Source organism: Gopherus flavomarginatus, chromosome 3 (genome assembly GCF_025201925.1).
Source record: "Gopherus flavomarginatus isolate rGopFla2 chromosome 3, rGopFla2.mat.asm, whole genome shotgun sequence".
NCBI lineage: Eukaryota > Metazoa > Chordata > Testudines > Testudinidae > Gopherus > Gopherus flavomarginatus.
In genome coordinates, this window is record NC_066619.1 from 267,450,899 (window position 1) to 267,468,932 (window position 18,034).

General features: G+C 40.4%; 2 protein-coding genes across 3 annotated transcripts in view; both read left to right on the top strand.

The window, feature by feature from the left end:
- Positions 1-5,461: 5,461 nt before the first annotated feature.
- On the top strand, positions 5,462-17,316 carry HAUS3 (HAUS augmin like complex subunit 3). Of its 2 annotated transcripts, none has more exons than XM_050947701.1 (5): positions 5,462-5,559; positions 6,330-7,397; positions 9,400-9,839; positions 13,105-13,333; positions 14,960-17,316. In XM_050947701.1, the coding sequence occupies exons 2-5, from the start codon at positions 6,486-6,488 to the stop codon at positions 15,191-15,193; spliced, it is 1,815 nt and encodes a 604-aa protein (XP_050803658.1). In that variant the 5' UTR covers positions 5,462-5,559; positions 6,330-6,485; the 3' UTR covers positions 15,194-17,316. The 2 variants fall into 2 exon arrangements, with proteins under 2 accessions (XP_050803658.1, XP_050803659.1); XM_050947702.1 differs by having other exon boundaries at positions 5,463-5,559; positions 6,399-7,397; positions 14,960-16,600.
- Positions 5,471-18,034, top strand: part of POLN (DNA polymerase nu) — a 180,488-nt gene continuing 167,924 nt past the window's right edge. The window contains exons 1-2 of the mRNA XM_050945516.1: positions 5,471-5,559; positions 16,839-16,892. The gene's annotated coding sequence lies outside the window, so the exon portion shown is untranslated. The remainder of the gene's footprint in view (positions 5,560-16,838; positions 16,893-18,034) is intronic.

Sequence of the window (18,034 nt, forward strand, 5' to 3'; positions counted from 1 at the left end):
AACCAGTATCATGGGTAGTAAGAGGTAGACAGGATAAATAAATAGGGACCTGAAAAAGAAATAGAACAATATAAATGATGCCATGACACCTCTCCATTTTTCTATTTACTCATTTTTACAGCCAAATTTTGCTCTCTTACATATCGGTATAAATGAAGAAATTATCTCCAGATTTACACTAGAGTGCGGCTTTCTCAGTTGTTTTTAGTTTCTCAGTACCATTCTAAATGGTATTGGTAAATATCTGTTACACAAAAAAGTTTGTTTAATCCAATTGCACTAACGTTTCAGGTTGGAAATCAGCAAACCCAATATAAAATATCAGCACGCACATTTTGTATTTGAAAATTTGTATCCAGCAGCACTCAAGGAAAATAATAAGAATTATTTTTTAGCATCAACAGAGACTCAGCATTCAATCTCTATTGTTCCTGTAGATTTTACTTTTTGTTTTGTTGCCAAACTGTTTTACATAGTAAATGTATCATTATAAAATTGTTAGAGACCACTTAGAAGAGCTACATTTATAATGAAAATGAATCCATAGAACAATGATGTGTTCTGCACACCACATTACCAGATAATGACTAATACAGCAAGGATCTGCTTCAAGGATTCCTTAACTACTGCTGTTTGCCTGAAGTTACAAATAGTTACAAATAAGTTCAAATTTTTTATTTCAATGCTTTTGTTTCAGTTGCTATTAACCATTGTTTTGCATAGCAAAAATTTGAAAGCAACAAAAAACCAAAGCCTTCAATGAGACAATGCTAAGCAATCACAGAAATTGCTCTCATCTAGCACTGAACAAAGTACTTTATTAGAATGAAGAAAAGTATTATTCCTAAACCTACTTTTTCTTTCCGATGCAGAGCATCTACCTTGGACTTTCCCCATCCCCTTGCCTGCCTAGTTTCCTGCTGCAAGTTAAATGAGAACAATACACATGCCTTGCCTTCATATCTGCTACCCATTTTTATATCCTCACTCTTTTTTCAAAGGCAATAATGATTGACAATTTTCCTTTACAAACTTTAGTGAAGCTCATTTATGAGACTTGGAATGGAAATATGAACACATAGTGGTTTTTGCAATTGTATCCTATTAGACTGGGAGCTTAATGAAGAAAAATCTCATTCCACGTGCAAGTTAATGACAGAAGAGTAAGGAAGGCGTCATTTGGTTCATAGAAATCTACAGGACCATAATTTCAATAGTGGGGGAAATTCTGATAATACAATGTCATTGGAAATGGGTCAAGTGGAGGTATCAACTTTCTCACACAAACACAATGGTAACAAACATGGAAAACCTAGAACTATGATGTGGATACACATTTGAGAAAATGTTTAGAAATCAATTGTTTTAAATTATCCTTTAACACACAGATGCACCATATATTATGTAGAGTTGCCGTTGCCATTCTAAGCACTGTGCTATTTTGTTTCGTAGAGTGAAGCTCTGGTCTGTGCATCCACGCCCTTTCCGAAAGCCAGATGGCTCTTTTCTGAGAATGCTATCAATTGCCTCCGATATACTGTACCTTGGACTATGATCTTACACAATACTTCACTTGGCACAGATAAAAGTGTGATACCATGCCAGTTATTACAATCACTGAGAGTTCCTTTCTTTGGTATCTTCACTATAACCCCATTGGTCCACTCATCTGGCACTTTTTCCCTTTCCCAGATAGATGTAAATAGAGGGCCCAGGATAGATGCTGCTAATTTAGGATTTACCTTGAACAATTCTGCATTCAAGTTATCCTTGCCAGGAGCGTTCCCATTTTTAAGGATATGATGGCTTGAATGATTTCTTCCTTAGTTTGGATGTCTGTGTTGATATCAAGATCATCTTCTGCCTCCTAGATGTTTGCTTCCTCTTTAGGTGGCTCCCTGTTCAGCAATTCTTTGAAATGCTCTGTCCAGCACATTTCCTGTTCTTTTTCAGTTGCTAGTAGGTGGCCTTGTTTGTTCCCGATGAGAGTGTTTATTAGTATCTGCCATTTACCACTGATAAGCTATGTCATTTTGTAGACAGTTCCTTGTTCACTTCTGCGGGCATATCGAATTCCTTTCCATAAAAATCAACGTAATCAAAAGCTTCCATTTCAACTTTACATGGAGTGTTGAGGACAGTGAGCTCAGTTTTGAAGTCAAAACAGGGGTATGTCAGCGGTGTGTCATGTCTGCAATCCTCTTCAACACTGCCATCGACTGGGTAATGCGGCGTACAACAGAAGACATGTCAAGAGGCATTAAATTGACACTCCTCTTAGCCCTTGAAGACCTGGACTTCGCAGATGATGTTGCTCTCCTATCACATACCCAACACCATATACAAGAAAAAACAACTTGGCTCAATGCATTCAGCCAGCAAATTGGACTGAAAATCAACCGCAATAAAACAGATATCATGACCTTTAGTATTGCCTCACCATTACCAGTACGGATAGTGGATTATATTCTCACCAATGCAGAAACATTCACGTATTTGGGCAGCACCATCAGCCAGGACAGTGGAACAAGCCAGGACATCTGGAACAAAATCAGTAAAGCCAGGAACACCTTCAGGAGCTTAAATACAGTCTGGAAATCATCAAAATACAACACCAAAACCAAACTCAAGATTTATCAGCATTGTGTACTTTCAGCACTACCTTATAGTGCAGAATGCTGGGGAATGAGAAAGTATGACATGTCCAAACTGTCTTCCTTCCATACAACCTGCCTCAGAAAAATCCTCCATATCTTTTGGCCCAGAACAATCTCAAACCAAGATCTATTGACACAATGCAGCCAAGAGGATATGAGCACCATCACTGCTAGGAGGCATTGGCGATAGATTGGCCATGTGCTTGCGTGAAAACTGATTCCATCACCAGAGCAGCAATAAGATGGACACCTGAAATCAAGCGAAAACGAGGCCATCTGAAAACAACATGGCAAAGAGCTGTGGCAGCCAAGCTGAAAAACCTGGGCCACGGCTGGGGAACCATTGAAAGACTTGCCAGAAACAGAATGGAGTGGAGGAGCACCATCACTGCCCTAAACGCCAGAGGCATAACATGATGACATAGATGCACTCCTTACATAAAAATTAAAAAAAGACATTTATCTCTGGTAATCTTAGGGAAATTAGCCTTAACCAGGGCTGGCTTTATGACCCACAGGGCCCAATTGGAATACTAGGCGGCGGAGCATCCGCTCTGGATTTTCTGCGGCACTGAAGGACCCCACACTGCCAAGGACCCCCACACAGGGGGCCCCCTTAGGCTCAGGGCTTTCTTTGACATGGGGCCCAATTCCGGGGAATCGGCTAAAAGCCGGCCCCGCACTTAACATATAGAACTGTTGTGCCTACAGGTCCTTCATGCCTTATAGCTACGGAAGCAAGTGGGCTAGGATTAAAAGTTCAGGTTGCTGCTCTACCCTCACCTCGGGTGTTCTCAGAACTAAGGGCATTTAGGTGTTTTGTTGCGAAGGGAGTTAAGCACCTAAAGACCTTTGAGTATTAGAGCTTAAGCTCTTGCCACACACTATATGGGCTGTAAATTACCCCTACACAAGCGAGCTGCAGCCTCAACTCCTTTTGTAGCAAACTTCTAACGTTTTAACGTGGAACCTAAAAATGATTTCAATCGATGCCGTCACCCCTCCCCGGCTTCCTCAGGCGGTGAGCCCTAAGCGACCTGCCCCACCCCCGCAAGCCGTAACGCACGCCGGGAAATGCAGAACGGAGAAAAGCTGCATGCTGGGGAGTTTAGAACCTGCAGGGCACTCGATACTCCGGCGAGCGTTGCATTCTGGGTATTGTAGTCTTCCTCGCTCCGTGTGCCGGACAAATCGCGGAGCGCGGTGCTTGCTCCCGCCGGCTCCCCCGGTTCTCTGCCCAGTGCGTCCTCCTCAGAGGGGTATCGGAATCCGAGGCGGGCATCGCGCTCCGCTCCCCCCACCCTCCTCCTCTCAGTCCCGCAGGGGTGGGGCAGTTTTCACCGCAAGGCGGGAGTTTGAATCCCTCTCGCGGGTGCCGGCCTCGGCGCTAACTGCCCCCCCTCGCCTCAGCGCGGCCGTTGGCCCGGCCGTTCCCTCGGGCGCGACGAGACAGGTCGCGGTGCCGTTTTGTGCTGTCCTGTTTCCGAACGGGGACGAGCTCTGTGGTGAGTACCTGGCAGAGGGGTGCCCGGGCTAGCGGCAGCGGCGGCGCCTCGACATCCAGGCCGGCAACGTCCTCCGTTTCGGCGTGGCGCGAGGCGGCGGCGGTTGGCCGGGCGCGAGTCCCCTCCCCTTCTGCCTGGCAGCGCGCGGTAGCCGCGTTGTTCGCGGCCGGGAGGCGGGTCGTACTCAGCCTCGCTCCCCTCGGGCCCGGCACGGTTCTGACTCCCGCCCTCCGCCGCTCCTGCGCTGCCGGGTCTGCTGAGCTGCCGGGGTCTGCGGTGACGGCCCCGTGTTGTCGGGCGTGGGCTGCTTGGCTGAGTGAAAGGGGCCTTCAGACTGACTAACAGGAGTGGGGTTGTCACTTGTTAGGTGGGTCATGAAGTCCTGAAGGATGTAATCCCGGGTCTCTTTTGAAGTGTGTCCCTGCTTGTTCTTACGTCAGAAATTCAGGGCTATCTGGAAGGCAGAAGTAGGGTGGTGACATCCCAATTAGTAACTATCCCTTCTCACTTCTGTGTTTTTAACACCTAATCAGCTAAAACCTAGAAAAAAGATTTCTGGGTGTTTAGCACCCTTCCGTCTCCCCTCTCCCTGCCCCAAACAAGTAGTCCAGCAAAAGTAGCGAAGGCCCAGACTTGATATTCTTGGTACTTTTAAGGTAATAAACAGAAAAAAACAAACAAGAAAACCCCTCTTGGACTCTATATGTTCTGAACAAGCAGAAGAGCACAATCCGGAGTTTGCCTTCTTTAAGATAAGGGTGCCTACAGTCAGCACTGTTTAGTGGACTAGAGGTGCAGTTTTTAGGCACCAGAGAAATTAGCAGTGTTTCTCATGGTGGAGTGTGCCTTCTTTAATTGCTGCTAGATTATTCAGGCCCCTTCTTTTAATATAAAAAAAGAGTTGAAGACTTTGCATTGTAATAGATCCCGGCACAGCAGAGTATATACACTGGATACAGTTAAAGCCTTTTTATTGTTAAATGTGAAATATGAATTATTATAATCTTTAGATGCGTGTGTAATGGCAGGATCGAAGCTGGGACCTCTAGAGCTTAGTGCATAAGCCTCTACTGCATGAGCTAAAAGTCAGCTGCTTGTTAGCTAAGGCTGTAGAGCAGACTCATTTTATCTCTCTCTCTAAGTGGTCCTGGTGCCACTAGATGGGACACACCCAGGAGGTATGTGGGTTATGTGTGCACTTACTCTCTCCCCCCACACAGTTGACAGCGCTTATTATTCTTAATTCAAAGTGGCTTTACTGAAATACTTCTTCCCTGTCCCCAAACAGGAAATAATTGATGGACATTGGAGTGTCAAGAGAAAAATAAAAAGGGTTTAAAGGACAAATTTCCAGGGGCTGACGGAAAAACCTTAAAAGTAATACTTTGAAGTGAAAGGTAACTAATGACTTTTTTGTGTTTTATCACATTATAAAATATTGGTAGATTTAACACTTTATCTGATATCTGTTCTTAAATACCATGTTTTAAAATGTTGCTGTGATTCTTGGATATCTAATTGTAGGTCTGGATTGTAGGGAAAACTTTTAATTTAAATCAAGCAGTTTTCTCAGGCTCTGATCCAGCAAATACTTATACCAGGGATCGGCAACCTATGGCACCCTGACGGGATGGGCCAGTTTGTTTACCTGCCGCGTCCGCAGGTTTGGCTGATCGTGGCTCCCACTGGCCGTGGTGGGCTGTGTGAAGCCGCGCTGGCCACTGCTTCCCGCAGCCCCCATTGGCCTGGAGTGATGAATCACTGCCAGCGGGGGAGCTGCGATTGGCCGAACCTGCAGACGCGGCAGGTAAACTAATCAGCCCGGCCCGCCAGGGTGCTTACCCTGGCAGGCCACGTGCTAAAGGTTGCTGATCCCTGACTTATACACTTGCTTAACTTGTCTAACATGAGTAGTCACACTAAAATCAGTGGGACTACTCACAATAGTAAAGTTAACCTAGTGGATGAAGTTAGGACTTCACTTGGCATCAAAATTGCAAAATAACTGAAAATATTTTTGTTGAATGGTTATATTTAGAAACCAGTTATTATAATTCAAGGATGACTAATACAGTTTTGTAAACATGGGGGAATTGATATACACTGCAAATCCTATTAGCATGGTATTTCCTTATTTGTGATCTGACACTTGCTTTTTTCTGTGCAGTGCCTTTCCTATTAAAATCCCTGAATACATATTTTAAACAACTTTTTTTATTTACCATTGGGCTAGCAGACAGACTCCAGATTTTCCTTGTGTTTGGATATTTTTTAAGGCTGCTTGTAGATCTCTATATTCATAGCAAAAGTGTTGCCTGTAATCATGAACAGTGGAAATCAATTTGTGGAAACTCTAAAGAAAGTTGGTTATCCAAAAGCTGCTCAGCTTAATGGAGAAGACTTTGACTGGTTGTTTGAAACTGTGGAAGATAAATCATTTTTGGAGTGGTTTTGTGGAAATGTGAATGAGCAGCATGTGTTAACTGAAAAAGAACTGCAAGCTTTTGATGCTCTTCTTAAATCTGGCAAGCCCATTTTAGAAGAAGAGGCTTTGGATGAAGTTCTTAAAACCTGCAAAACCTTTGATTCAAAAGCAAGTAGCGTGGACGAAGGAGAACTTCAGAAGCTAGAGGAAGAGTTTCAAGCTCTTCAGAAAATTAAAAACCTAAAAATTCATCGTCGTAATAAGCTTCAAATGATGTCCTCAACAAACAGCCATATGTCACTGAAGTTAAATGATAAAGCTGAAGAAGCAGCTAAAATTCTGAAAGAGGGACAAGGAATTTTCACTGCTATAAATACTAAGATAAATAATGAACTTCACTCTCTTACTGAAGGAGTTAAGAAGCTGACCTTTTTCTTCACCTTTTCTGACTCAGAACAAGGCTTAGGTCCTCATCCAGTATTTTTATCCCAACTTGCCTTGGATAAATATTTGTGTCAGGAAGAGAAAAGCACTGCTGCACTTACTTCATACACAAAAAAACAGTTTTTTCAAGGAATATCAGAGTTGGTTGAAAGCTCAAATGAAGAAAATTTCCAACTTGTAGATATAAGCAAGCCACTAATTTGTGATGAGAACAAGGAAGTCTGCAAGGAGAGACTTGAGATGGCTAGGCTACAGATGGCATATATTTGTGCTCAACATCAGCTGATTCAACGTAAAGCTAAAGATTTAAGCATAAGCTCAGCTGTACAATGGGCAGAGAATAATCTTCAATCCTTAAAGAACAAGGTAAGCTGTTAAAGAGAATTATGTATTCTAGTGGAAGTCCTAAACAAAACCCAGACTTTTTATTCTGGATTTAACAAAAGACTAACTGGTAATTACTCACGTCTTAACTTGAATTGTTTTCCTTTAGTGGTAATAACAAAATTTAATACTAATAAAATTGCAACAGATTCTGGTGCATTTAGCGAAATATAATTTCTTAGGTATCAAATGGTGTTATTCATACCATGTTTCCTAGTTTTCAATAAATGTAGTAATTCTAGAAATATTTTTAAATAGGTCGTTGGTCCTTCGATTATGTACTGTTGATTTCAATTGATCTATACTATATGAAAGAATGGAGAGCCTACTGCATGTATATAATAATACAAGTAGAGACTGAGGTTGAGTTTAAAACTTTTCATTGCATATTGGGCAAAAATTTAAAATAGTAAACATTTTCCTGCCCTTTTTCTTGTTTAGCATAACTTTAATACCTGCCTTCCCATCTACCTTTTGCGTGAAGAATTTTCAAAGCTACAAGTTAATATTTTGAATCTGGCTAATCAAAAACAGGATTCAGTTTGACTAAAAAGTTGGAGGTTTTTATCTTTATTGACCAGACCATTCAGGATTTTATGTGTTCATTTACTTTTTTGAATGGTAGGTCTAGATGTCCCTTGATTTTCACAGAGGAGCCATCATTCCTTGAGGGAAAGAAGTCTGGCGGCTGGGAAAGTGGTGGGGAAACAAGGATCGGATGTGTCTGTGAAAATTTGGCTGATTAGACGAAACATTTTGGTTGGGAGGTTTGGCATGGAGAACTAATTTGTCAGGGAGGAGTGTGTGCAAGGGAACTGGGTTGGCCTGAGGGAATCAGATTGGAGGCCATGTCACACTACTAATAGAAAACGTTATATACAGAACCAAGAGGAAAGGATGGATTAGATAAGACTGGTATTTCAAAAAATTTCCAAAATAAAACTCCAATAATTTTGGAATCACTTTATGAAAGTGTAAGTGATGGTTTCCCTCCTCACCATACAACTTTAAAACCTCAGTTATGTATCTGGTACCATAAGAATTGTTTGCATATGGCATAATGGTTAAGGCCATGTTTTAGTCACAGGTATTTTTAGTAAAAATCACGGACAGTAAACAAAAATTCACAGCCTGTGACCTGTCCATGACGTTTACTAAAAATACCCCTGACTAAAACGAGAGGAGGGGGGTGCACGACTCAGGGGGCTCCCCAGGTGCTGGAGAAGGGGGTGCGGCCTGGGGAAGCACCATGGGTGTTGGGAAGGGAGGAGCAAGTGCTGCGGGGGGGGGGGGGGGAGGAAGGCTCCTTACACAGCTCCTGGGAAGCAGTGACCCCAGCTCCCTAGTTCTGCAGGCTGCTTCTGCTCCGCCCCAAGCCCTGGTTCTGCAGCTCCTGTTGGCTGGGAACCTTGGCCAATGGGAGCTGTGGGGGTGGAGCTGAGGGAGAGGAGTGCCGCCTCCCCCAACCCCCAAGTAAGCAGCGGCTCCAGACCCTGAGCCTTCTCACACCCAAACTCCTGCTGCTGGTAGCAGTAGCAGTCAGTGCTACTGACTCAGGGGATGCCCGAGCTGCTCTGGCAGTTCCTGGGCCAGCCGCACTGGGCTGCTGCAGATGTCCTGGAAAGTCGCGGAATCCATGACCTCTGAGACAAACACAGAGCCTTAATAATGATTGATAAGCGAGACTGCAAAACATATTCATTAAAAGTTTGTTGCTTCTTGGATAAGAACATATCTGCCAGTTCCTACTCTTGGGTTCCTCCGTTCCTCAGCACTACAGAGACAGCTAGCGTTGTTGTGAATGAGGTCATCAGGGATTACCTTCAATGATTGTGATTTTCATTGTCCTGAAAATCTTAGGTATTAAAGAACAGTGTTTAACACATATACATATAAAATGGGAAATGGTAGCATGGAACATGAATAAAAATGTTAGTAGTCTTTGAATATGTTCTTACAAGTACTTTTGTTTTGCTTTTTGTAGACTTTTGGAAAAGAACACCTTGAGGCTAGAATTTCTAGCTTAAACAGTGAAATTTCAAAAATTAAAAAACAGCTAACTCAAATAAATAATGAAATACTGCCTTCCCTGGTGAAGGAAAATGCACAGCTATTGAACATGCCTGTGGTGAAAGGAGATTTTGATTTGCAGATTGCTAGACAGGACTACTATACATCAAGACAAGATCAAGTATGCAATCAGTTGCTAAAACAAAAAGCATCATTTGAACTTCTTCAGCTAGCTTATGAAATTGAATTGAGGAAACATCGGGATATCCATCGTCAACTTGAGAACATAATACAAGATCTAAAACAGAGTAGCAAGGCCCTAGAACAGAGATTGGAGATGATGTCTGACCCACTCATATCTCAGCATGCAGTACCAAGGAACACTATTGATTCAAGGGATGTTGCCTCTCATAGGTAAATATTGTACAGTGGTTGTCAAACTTTGACATGAAGTATTATGTGGGAGCTAGTAGACCTCTGTGTAAGTTACCTACCATTTGCTGTTATAATCTTCTTGCAATCTCTCACTGAGAAGCTCTAATTAACTGCAGCAGGCCTTTGAAATTCCTACCAGGAACAAATCCATGGGGCTAGACACTTGCTTTTACTTGTCATACGAAATTCTATTTGGGTTTGGATGAAATAGTTAACTGTTCAAATTTCCATTTCCCTGCTTTTCATGGTGTTGCTCCAGAAAACTTCAGCAGCATGCCAGAATAACTGAGTGTGAATGTTCTAAGGCCAGGCCCATGCTACAGTTGGCGTGGCAGAACGCACTGAACTGGGAATACCTAGTACTGGCTAGAGCTGGGTAAAGAGGCAGAGTACCGGGCTGGAATAAGCATGAGGCCCCATCAGCCCAATCCCACCACTTTAGGGTACCATCTGTGGCAGGATCCTCCCCACTTCTGAGGAGGGCAGAGAGCTGGGTTTGGTTCCACCCAATTACTCCCAGGCCTAACATAGCCCCAGCAGCCACTGCCCCACATTGGAATAATAGGATTCTCCTGCTTTTAGCTGATGTAGCTATCTAGTCCTGTAGCTCGAATGTGGTGGGGTGCTGTAGGTTCAGGATTCAAACCCTACTGATGAGACATTTTGGGGGCTTTTGTTCCAATTGTATATTTATAGACTTATTTTTACCTTTTTAAAAAACTTATTAAAATACATAGCAAAAGAACGATATTAAAAGAACACTTTGGTTATGGTGAAGCTCTTATAAGATAAGAAAAGTTGGATTTATGGTTCCCTGTGCAATTTTAATTCTGCTCCCTTGGTAATACTGCATGTATGCTCAAACTTGAGTCTCATGGTATTTGGGTTTTACTTAAAGCCTCAACTTTTTGAATCTGAGTATTACATAAAAATCTTTTCATTTAAAAACAATAAAAAAGTTCTCATGGTTGTGCAGAAAAGCTTGAAAAGAAGAATAGAGTGCACCCTTAAAGCTCAGAAACCAAAAGGCACATGAAAAGAACCTTTGGCTTAAAAATTAGACTTATTTGTAAAATGCATATCTTATGATTTTGGGGGGCATGACCCATGTGTTTCGACTGTTCGGAGTTAGCAGTAAGTATGATACGTAGAACAGTGATTCTTAACCTGAGGCCCCATCAGCACAGAGCTGTGGTCCGTGTGACATTCTCCGGGCAATACAAGTAGTATTGGATGTGGCCCACAATAGTAAATAGGTTGAGAACCACTGCAATAGAACCTCAGAGTTAAGAACTGACTAGTCAACCACATGTCTCATTTGGAACTGGAAGTATGCAGTCAGGTAGCAGTAGAGATGGAAAAACAAAAAAACCCAATTACAGCTCAGTACTGTGTTTAACCTAAGCTACTAATAAAAATAAAGGGAAAGCTTAAAAAAAAAATTGACAGGATAAGGACACTGTTTCTGCGCTTGCGTCATTTAAATCAGTGGTTCTCAAACTTTTCTGCTGGTGACCCCTTTCACACAGCAAGCCTCTGAGTGTGACACCCCCCTTTATAAATTAAAATATTTTTATATATTTAACACTATTATAAATACTGGATGCAAAGCAGAGTGACACCTCCCGATCCTCCCTGTAATAACCTCGTGACCTCCTGAGAGGTCCCGATCCCCAGTTTGAGAACCCCTGATTTGAATTAAGATGCTTAGAAACAGCTTTTTTCTTCTGCATAGTAAACTTTCAAAGCTGTATTAAGTCAATGTTCACTTGTAAACTTTTGAAAGAACAACTATAGCGTTTTGTTCAGCGTTACGAACAATCTTCTTGAGATGCTCATGACTCTGAGGTTCTACTGTACAATCTTTAACATGATTACATACACTTTTTTTCCTCCCACCTAATGCTATAAGAATGTAACAGAATATAGCAGACATCACTGCTTGCTGAGTGACTGCTGTCCCCTCAATGGTACAGTCAACTATGTTACCTTTGGACTAGTTCCCTCATCATATTTAGTCATAAATACCATGTTGAAAATTTTATGAAGATTAGTATGGATTCATGGTGGTATGTCAAGGTCCAAAAGTAGACTGATTTACAGAGATACTCAGTATCTCCCATTTCCACTGAAGTGAGTGTGAACTACAGTTGCACAGCACTCTTGGAAAATTACCAGCAGATCATATTTTATTTGGTGTCAAAATAGGGACTTAGTTTTAGGCACCCTAATTTGAAAATGTAGGCCCTAATGTACAAAACTGGCTTTGTTTTGATTCAAATTGGGAGATATAGCAGTATGAGTGGGTTGGGATGCTAGAGAGGTGCAAGGTAATTTATTCTACAGATCTATAAACTACTAAGTGATAAAGATTTTATCTTTTAATACTGTTATTTATGTTCAATATTTGATTGTATTGCTAAAATAATAGAATTTATGGCAACATAGAGCAGTAACTCTACTACATTCAGATGCATCAGTGTCCCAAAAGTAAAGAATAACATTTTAAATAGGTTAGCAGTTGAGTATCTAGAGTTCTACCTTTTACAGGAAGGAACATGTGTTACAAATTCCCAAGTACTGTATATTTTTAAAGGATACTTAAAAATTTCTGCCATTAGAGAGTTATCTTAAAATTCACTCCTGTTGGAATCCGTTTTACCATCTATTAAACAAGTAATTCCTAAGATTACTGCAGCTGAATAGAGGAAAAACATTTTTCTGATTTTTTTTTTTTCAGTTTATGTGTTTGAAAGTACTTTGTAGCTAGTTTCACTCTTTACCTTTTTATACATTCATCTTTTCTGTTTGTGTAGGTTTTCCCCCCCCCCGGGAGAATTATTTTTTCAAATGTAAGAAAATGTTTGCTGAAGCACAAAAATTGGCAGTGGGACTTTGGATAGGTGTACTGTCCTCAAACTACTTTTAAACTAATTATTTTAAATAGACTAGATTTCAAGTTGATAGTGTCCCTTTAATTGCAGTTTGAAATATTTCAGACTTCAACCAACCAAGGCTTAAACCAAAAAATTAGGGTGGTCTAGAAGTGACCAGGAGCAGCTCAGAAGTTAGCAAGACACATCACTCTGACATTGTTGGGCAGGACTGTACTTGCCTTTTCATCAGAATGACATCTCAGAGATGAATGTGAAAAAGCTCTGTCTTAACTGATCAACTGGTGGCATAAATGTGTGCTGAATTTTTTAAAAGATGAATATTGCATTTCTAATTTTTGTCACTGTAGGCTATACCAGCTTTTGGAAGGAGAGAATCAGAAACAACAATTGTTCAGAACACATGAAGGCATTGAACAAGTGGCTCAGAAATTAAAACAAGACATTACTTCAGTGCAAGATCAGCTAGCAGTATCTTCTCAAGAACAATTTCTCTTTTTGTCTAAGCTGGATATTGATTTAGATACACTTTGTGACTCTCTGTATTGTGGAGGAAATAAGATCTTGCTTAGTAACCAGGTAAGTCCTTAGTGTAGAACTATAACTATTGCTGCATTAGTAAGCATATTTTGCAAATGGTTAGTTATACAGACAAAAGGGTCTGAACATGCAGTTAAATAGATTAAAATAATATATTTCACTAATTAATACTTCCTTTAGTATTAAAGAAGTAAAAGTAGCTTTTTTCCAAATGTGTATGACCTATATCTGATAATTAGTCATTGGCCATGGCAGTTTAACAACTGATGTATACCTCTTTGCAGGGTATGTGTTTCATCAGTTTATTATGTTACAAATTGCATCTGTGATTTTCCAATAGAAAAACTTATGATGTTTCTTTCCTGCTACTGTGGTATGGTTTGATGGAAATATGTGGGCTGAAATACAATGATATACTACCACTTTAAAAATGTATAGTAATATTTTTTCCTGGCAGCAACTCTTTCTAAGAATGTCTTTGTTCTGTGTTTATATAGTGCAGGGGAAGGCAAACTACAGCCCACAGGTCGGATCTGGCCCATCAGGGCTTTCAATTTGGTCCATGGGATTGCCAGCCCCATGGTGCAGCAGGGCTAAGGCAGGCTCCCTGCTTGCCCTGGCCTCATGCTGCTCCCGGAAGCAGCCAGCACCACGTCCCTGCGGCCCCTGGGTGGGGGCAGAGGGTTCCATGCGCTTCCCTTACCTGCAGGCACCATCCTCCACAGCTCCCATTGGCTGGGAATGGGGAACCGCGGCCAATGGGAGCTTCGAGGGTGGTACCCACAGATGACGGCAGCGTGTGGCGGAGCCACCTGTCGCTCTTCCTCCCCCCTGAGCCGCTGCTAAACATGCTGGCCAATTCTGGGAGCGGCGCATGGCCAGGGCAGGCAGGGAGCCTGCCGTAGCCCTGCTGCATGCTGCTGCTGCCCCAGGGCCAACCTAACCCCGATCTTGAGCCCCCTGCTGCACCCCAGCCCCCTGCCCTGAGTCTCCTCTGCACCCCGCATCGCTTCTGCATACCACACCCCCTCCTAATATAATCTGGTCCTGGCCCATGACTAGGCTCCATGATAATACTAATACTAATAATAACAGAAGCAGCTTAGACATTTGCATTGAGTCCTTATAACAATCAAATGAATAGCTTACCTATGCTAAAAAGATTAAGATAATTCAAGTTATGAAGCAGTGAAAGATGGAAAAATACAGGTGCAAAGAATCTGGTTCCAGTTTAAATCTATGAAGCATTATTTTTGTCTAAGTGCAAGGAGTACTTTTAGAATTGTAACTACTTTTAATGTGAGTAAAATTGTTCTACCATCTTGATCCAATACCAGACAGATGGATAGATTCTGATACCCTTGTTCACATTAAGTACTAGCTGTCTCTACTTGTAATTTCACTTAGTTGAGTGGAACTGTTTGTAAAAGTAAAATACTATTCAGTGTGAGTGTAAAGGTATTACAGTCTGGCCCAGGTGAATTCTACAAATCAAATGAGATTACCTTGTACCTCACACTTTTTTGCTTCTTTTCATTAGGCATATCCTGTGTGTTGTGCAAACCTGCCTCCAAAAACTAAAATATTTTTATATTGTAGTTGAATTCATGTATCAACAATGCAAATATAATAAACTTTTTTCTTTTTTTTTTAAATTTCTATTAGGAACTAACAGACCAACTTTATCAACTGGAACTGAACTTAAATAAACTAAATCAGCTTATTATGGATCTTCTTGCTGATGTAAAGGCCAAGAGAAAGGTTTTAGAGACAAATACCCTGCATCAGATGGAAAGAAAATTGTATGTGTATTTTTTCAAAGATGAAGACTATTTGAAAGATATTGTGGAGAAGCTTGAGCATCAGTCTCAGGCTCAAGCTATTGGTCTAGAGGATTAAACATTAAATGCTTCTTTGTTCTACTGTTAAGATGCGGAAATATTTAGTGTAGACTTTTTTTCTTTATGATTCAGTAGGAAAACAAACCTTTTGGATAAGTGCTTTATTTTATAAACTAATATATCATTATCAGCCTTATCAAGAATAGACTGTAAGCTCCTTTATAGTTTTTGGCGTACAGAGACTTTGGGATCATACTTCAGTTTGTGAGGGTTTGCTTTACAAGAGAGGGAATGCATTAAGTATCTAGATACTGCTAGACTACATATTACCCTCTAGTACTTAATGTGCAGAGTAAAATGCAGATTCTTGCTTCCATGATATGCTTTTCCTTTGTCTTCAGATGCTATGAAATCCTCTTCATATGTGATCTGCAAAGTGAGTGCAGAGAAGGCATTTTAGGGGTTGGAACCAAGGAACTACTGTTGAATATAGTATGCTTCCTTCTGAAGCAGATGGTTTTCCTAATAGTAAAATTTTACAGTAAGTTCTGTCCTGCGATCCTGTTAGAGGATGTAAGCTGCAGTTGTGCAAAAGTGACAGCATGTTTGGGTATAGACCAAGTGTGTCTGCATTTTTTTTCTACGAATTGTCAAAAATCCCTTGGATTAATTGATTGCCCTTCTTTCCTCTTCTTGCTACCCTTCCAAACTCTTCCTAGAATCTTGAATTTCTAAGAGCAAGAGTTTTGAACTTGCCTTTTGTAGCAGGGTATCCCAAAGATGTTTGTGTTCAGCAGATAATTAATCTGCTATGATCTGTTTCTTTTTTGGCTCACTCTAGAATTTGTAGTAATCCAAATATCAGAATGTTTTAATAACTGCCAGACTTATTCAATTTTTAATAAGAAAGATTTTTGACTCATCAACTGCAACCCCAAGATATGTGTAGCAAGCAGTATAAGAAACTTGTTATAGATTAAAGAGAATTAAATGTGATTTCACACAATTATGATGCCTTTTCTCTACTGTGTCCGTTGGATCTGGACCCTGATGGGAGCAACAATTCTACTTGCTCTCAGGTCATATACAGATATGTTCATAAATATATATTTGATAAAGGGAAGCAAATTAAGAATGGCTATTATTATAACTATAGGTAACATTATTTTTAGTGTATCAATAACATTTTAAATGTTAAAGCAGCAAAGATTTTAAATGTTTTTAACTGTAATATTGTATTTGACAATTACTTTTCATGTTTAAATGTATAAGAGCACAGCCTCTGTTAAAAGTATTACAAACGTCAAATATTTTAAAGTATTTAAGTCTGCATTGTCTTTTTTGAATCCTATTAAATGTTTAATCATCTTGACTATAAACATCAATAAATCATATCAAGAGTAAAAACATTACAGGTTAATGGAATGTGTCCTCCTACACCCATTATTAAAAAGAGAAAACACAATAGGTGCATTTATGTCCTTAATATTAAGTGATTTAAATCTGCAAACATAAGAATGTTTCAGGTTAATGGTGGGATTGGTTGTGACAAGCATAACATTTCTGTATATTCTGATCCATGGTATATTGTACCTTTTTGCCTGTCAAATTCTAAATCTAATCTAGATTTGCCGCCTGAAATAAGACTGACCCCTCCCACAAGAGAAAAAGTTAGTCTGCATTTAAAAATCCTCTTCCTCTAGGGAGAAACTACACACCTAAGGAACAATCTCTTGACTACTGTTTTCCTACCCAAGGTAGGAAAAGAGGCTTGGTCATGACTACATTGTTGACCTGGGACATATCCTGGACAGAGGGGAGAAGCATTTGCAATGCTTGTGGTCATGAGCTGAGATGAGTTGTTCCCTCTAAAGAGGGAGAAAACATTTTCTGTGTGGTAATAGAATTTGATTTGGACATGTACTAGTGAAGGGAGCCAAGAGTGGCCAGTGAATAGTCAAGACCTCTGTATGGGAATAAGTTATTTAACCACTACTGAATTGCCAGTTCTATCCACCAATACTATGGAGTTTGAACCCCAGTTGAGTGATGACCCCTAGAAATACTGTAAGGCACACTATGCACATTTTTAGTATCAATCTTGTATGTGGTTCAAAATGTTACCCCTATTGTCTGAATCTCCCTGTATAATTTACACTGATAAAGTCTTCTTTACTGACATGAAGGATTTTGCTTCTCTTGCTCCCCAGTGGCCCATGTGATTTACATTCTGTACTTATGTTGCATCTAGATATTATAGAATGTGATTAAATGCAGGTCAACTGAAAGATATGATTCCAGACCAGTAGTAATATATGTGGAGGTTTAAACATCAGAGAACAATTGAAAATCATTTGTCAAAAGCAGAGTTTAATGTCTTATAATTTTTTTTCTGGCAGTAGTTGATCACATCACCAACACTTACAGTGTTTGTTTAGTGATCTTTATTTTAGGAAAAATGCTGAACTTTGTGTCTAAATAATCAGCTCTTCTTTCCATCTTTTAATGATGTTTCAGCTTTCTCAGGTTTTTGCTTTTAGCCTTTAAGACTTGAAAACTGTTTATAGAGGCTTGTGCTTTACTGTAAGGATATAAAGTAATGAATATATGCAGACATTAATTTTAGATCTTCATTAGAAAACAATGTGGGAGATTTTTCAAAGACACACATGACATTGATTTGGAGTTTTTGTCAGACTGATTCTTAAAGGCACTGTGTGCCACTGAATACATCTCTTAAAGGCTATGACTACCTCTTTTTTGAAAATCTGGTAGTGTGTATCAAACTATTTGAGTCATGCTTCAGTGCTTTTTTCTCTTAAATTATTGGCAGCTGCCAGTACTTATAAGAAACAGTTTGACAAACGAATGGGCATACATGGTAGTAGGGGGAAAATAT

Excerpts from the sequence above, each read along its gene's own strand:
- HAUS3 (XM_050947701.1), top strand. The coding sequence starts at position 6,486 with ATGAACAGTGGAAATCAATTTGTGGAAACTCTAAAGAAAGTTGGTTAT. Across the intron at positions 7,398-9,399 it reads TTCAATCCTTAAAGAACAAG|ACTTTTGGAAAAGAACACCT; the intron begins GTAAGCTGTTAA and ends TGCTTTTTGTAG. Across the intron at positions 13,334-14,959 it reads AGATCTTGCTTAGTAACCAG|GAACTAACAGACCAACTTTA; the intron begins GTAAGTCCTTAG and ends AATTTCTATTAG.